Here is a 3,663-nt window from a genome sequence, read left to right on the forward strand (position 1 = left end):
GGCCCTTCCGCCGCCGCCGCCGCCGCCGCTGTCCCAGCCACGGAGCCACGCATCGCCGCCGCATTGCGACTACGCGCCGCACGCCCCATCTGGTGGTGGTAGGCTTGGATCCGTGTTGCAGCTGCCGCCCTGTGCTGCTGCTCCACCTGACCTGCCGTACCTTCACTTGTGCGGCTCCTTAGCCCGCCGCCGCTGCTGCTGCTGCTGCTGCTGCTGCTACTGTCAGCCGCCACCCCCGGCTGCTCCTGCTGTGCTGCTAAGAGCTCCTGATGCGGCCCCCGCTGTGGCCCCCTCCCCGCCGCCGTCGGCGCCGCTGCCGCTGCCCGGGCAGCAGCGGCGGCTTCCCGGCGCATCTCAGCGAGGCGGCGCCGGGCTAGATAGCCTCGCCGGTGGGATTGTATCGTCACCGCCGCTGAGCGAACTTCCGGCGCCAACAAACGCTCTGATAAGCAAGCGCCTCCGCCGGCAGCACCAGAACGTCCGTTAGCCTCCGCCTCCGCCGTCGGCAGTTGGTTCGGTTGGTTCGGTTGTTGTTTTTGTTTCGCGAGCGGCGGTGTCGGCGGCGGAAGCGGCCCGCGAGGCAGCGGGCGCGGTGGCGACGACGGCGGCGAGGGTGGCCGCTCGGCTCCCTCGTGATCATCGTCGGCAGCTTCGTCGCGACGGGCCCACCAACCTCCGACCGCGCCGCCGGGGGAAACTGGATCTGCGGTGTGGCGGCGGCGGCGGCGGCGGCGGCGGCGGCGACGTCACTGACATCGCACTGAAGGGGGGTAGGCTCTCTAGTGTACCGTACCTTCTATCCAAGATGACTAAGATGATGATGATAATAATGATAATAATAACATAACTAATAATAATAATAAATAATAATAATAATAATAACAATAAAATAATTATAATAATGATGCTGATACGGAAGTTTAAGAGCCCTATCTGGCCAAGTGCACCCCGGTTGCAAAAGCTGGGAAGACGAAGTTTACGACATTTACGACATCTACGACATTACGTGTATGTGTGCCACGTGTATAATTGGTGTGAAGGTAAAGGGGGTGAAGTGCGGGGGGTTGCGGCAAGGCACAGAAAGGCAGCAGCAGGTGTACGACAGGTGTACGGTAGACCGGCAGATAGTTGGGGAGAAGACGTCGGGGTTGTGTGGGTGTTTTGGGGTTTGGCTATGTGTGTGTGTGTGTGTGTGTGTGTGTGTGTGTGTGTGTGTGTGTGTGTGTGTGTGTGTGTGTGTGTGTGGAACGCGACAGGAGTAGCTGATCCCGATCCGGAAACCCTCACTCCTATCCAGCCGCGGCCCCCCGGCCACATAGCTGCTTTTCCCCCTAACGGTACGACACCCAGACCCCGTGGATTCTAGGCCGCGGGCAACAGGGCCATGATCTTCCGTACCTAGCGGCTCTTGCCCGTCGGAAGGCTGTCGGCCCAGAGGTGCCGCCGACAGCGGCATGTAGACTGGTACGGCAATGGACCGCCGCGACTCACGACCGCCGCCGCCGCTGCCGTCGCTGGGGCCCGGCGGCTCCTGGCGTGCGGCACCCGCCGCCGCTGCCGCTACCTCCGCACCCCCCGCCTCGACCGCCGTCGCCAGCGGTTCTGCGGCCGCTACCGCTACCGCCGCCGCAGTCGCTGTGGGGTGTACGGCCTCCGTCGGGTGTTGCAGCGGTGTGGAGGTCGGCGGCTCCGGAACCGCCCGTTGGAAGACCTCCTCTGCCTCCTCTGTACGACCTTGATCCTGCGACACGTCATGGCAATCTGTCCGCTTAGCGGTGGTGGTGGTGGTGGTGGTGTCCTGTCCGGGAGACCACCACTCGGGGTTGCTAGGGTTGACCGTTAATGGCCGAATGCTGATGGTCGAATTAGCAGTAGCAGTAGCATTTAACCAGTCGCAGTAGCAGTAGCAGCAGCAGTAGCAGTAGCTCCCCAGTCATCCTCCCGCCCACCCCGTTCCTCCCAACCCGCCCCCCCACCTTGAGCACCGATGCCAGGGCAGTGAGCATCTGACGGACACTCAAATGAGAGCTTCCCAAAATCGGCTCGGCGCCCTGCAGGGAGCACATGGTCGTACATACGTACGGACGAACGTACGGTGCAGATTCGCACGTACGGTGCAAACGTACGACATCAGCAAAGAAATGCGGCGCGGGAAGGTTCTTTCGGGTGTAGCAATGGGGATGGACCTCCTCATGATGAAAGTCCTCAAATCGGTGAAACATTTTCACAGGGTTTGAAGATCCGGATCTGGATCCGGAATCCGACGGAAGCGTTTCGGCATCCTCTCCATGCCTTCAGGCTCCCCGCTCTTTGCCGTAGCTCCCAGCCCTTTGGGGGCCCCTGCTCTTACCAAACCCTCACACAGCCCGGAAGGTGCGGAGAGGGCGTGTGAGAGGGTCAAGCATTCCGATACGGCGTGTGTGTGTGCATGTGTGTGTGTGTGTGTCATTTGAGTTTGGGTTTGTTTGCACGACCCCCGGGGCTCCCCGCCCTCCCTCCCCCTTCCCCCGAGCCCACCTCCAATCCCAGCCGCAGCAGCTCCTCAGCCTCCCTCAGCCTCCCCTCCGCCTTCGTACGCATTGCCGGGGAAAGGTACGGCAGAAGACTTCGTACAGAGTCATCCAACAGATGTCGGGACATCACCTCACGGGAAGGTAAAATCGACGCACCTTGCCGTACCCATGTCGTACTGGTGCAAAGAAAAAACCATCTGGGGAATAAAAACGGATGCTTCTTTTTTTCCTCCCCTTCACACCGCATCACTCTCTCTCTCTCTCTCTCTCTCTCTCTCTCTCTCTCTCTCTCTCTCTCTCACACACACACACACACACACACGCACACACACACACACACACACACACGCACACGCACACACACACACACACGCACACACACACACGCCTCGCCGTGGGACATCGCCATTTGCTATTACTGCTCACGTACTGAAAACAAAGATAAGTTGTCGATCCAGCTGCACACACCTTGTATTACGTTGCCTCGACAGCGGGCTGCTGTCGGCATAGGTGTTTCCCTCCTTGATATTGCCCCACACCATATCATTCCCCACACTCGCATACACTTCCCCCCCCAAAAAAAACACACGCTGCCATGCTCCCCTCTAATATCCCCCACCCACCATCATCGAGACTGCCAGATTGCAGGTGGCCGTGGCCGTGTCCGCGTGTTCCATACCCAGCACCGCCACGGTGATGTGGTACGCCGCCTCGAAGTTCTCCCGGGCTGCTCGTACATCCCCCCTGGAGCGGTACAGCACCCCCAGGTTGTTGTAGTTGGTGGCGGTGTGCGGGTGCCGCTCACCCAGCGTGCGTTTGGTGACCTCCAGTGACCTGGTCGGTTAGGAAGTTGGTTAGATAGTTGATTAGTTAGTTAGTTGCAGCGCATGTACCGGTAAGGAGTGGGCGAAGGATACCGGGGAAGGGGAGTTTAAAAAGGCCCCGTCCCGCCTCCTTTCCCGCCTCCTGTCCCGCCCCGCCCTGTCCTGCCTCCTGCCTCCTGTCATGCCCCCCTGCTCACTTCTTCAGCAGCGGCTCCGCCTCCCCCAGGCGGCCCAGCGCCTGCAGCACCCCGGCCAGGTTGTTGCAGGAGGACGCCGTGTCGGGGTGGTCCTCGCCGAGGGCACGTCGGCTGATGTCTAGAGCCTGT

General features: G+C 60.9%; 1 protein-coding gene across 1 annotated transcript in view; it reads right to left on the bottom strand.

The window, feature by feature from the left end:
• Positions 1-3,118: 3,118 nt before the first annotated feature.
• The window catches only part of VOLCADRAFT_33677 (Kar3-type kinesin), a gene marked incomplete at both ends in the record, with an annotated part of 1,044 nt that continues 499 nt past the window's right edge, over positions 3,119-3,663 (bottom strand). Inside the window, 2 exons of the mRNA XM_002954500.2 lie at positions 3,119-3,347; positions 3,535-3,659. Of these exons, the coding sequence (XP_002954546.1) occupies positions 3,119-3,347; positions 3,535-3,659 (354 nt within the window). The remainder of the gene's footprint in view (positions 3,348-3,534; positions 3,660-3,663) is intronic.

The sequence above is a fragment of the Volvox carteri genome (assembly GCF_000143455.1).
Source record: "Volvox carteri f. nagariensis unplaced genomic scaffold VOLCAscaffold_43, whole genome shotgun sequence".
Taxonomy (NCBI): Eukaryota; Viridiplantae; Chlorophyta; class Chlorophyceae; order Chlamydomonadales; family Volvocaceae; genus Volvox; species Volvox carteri.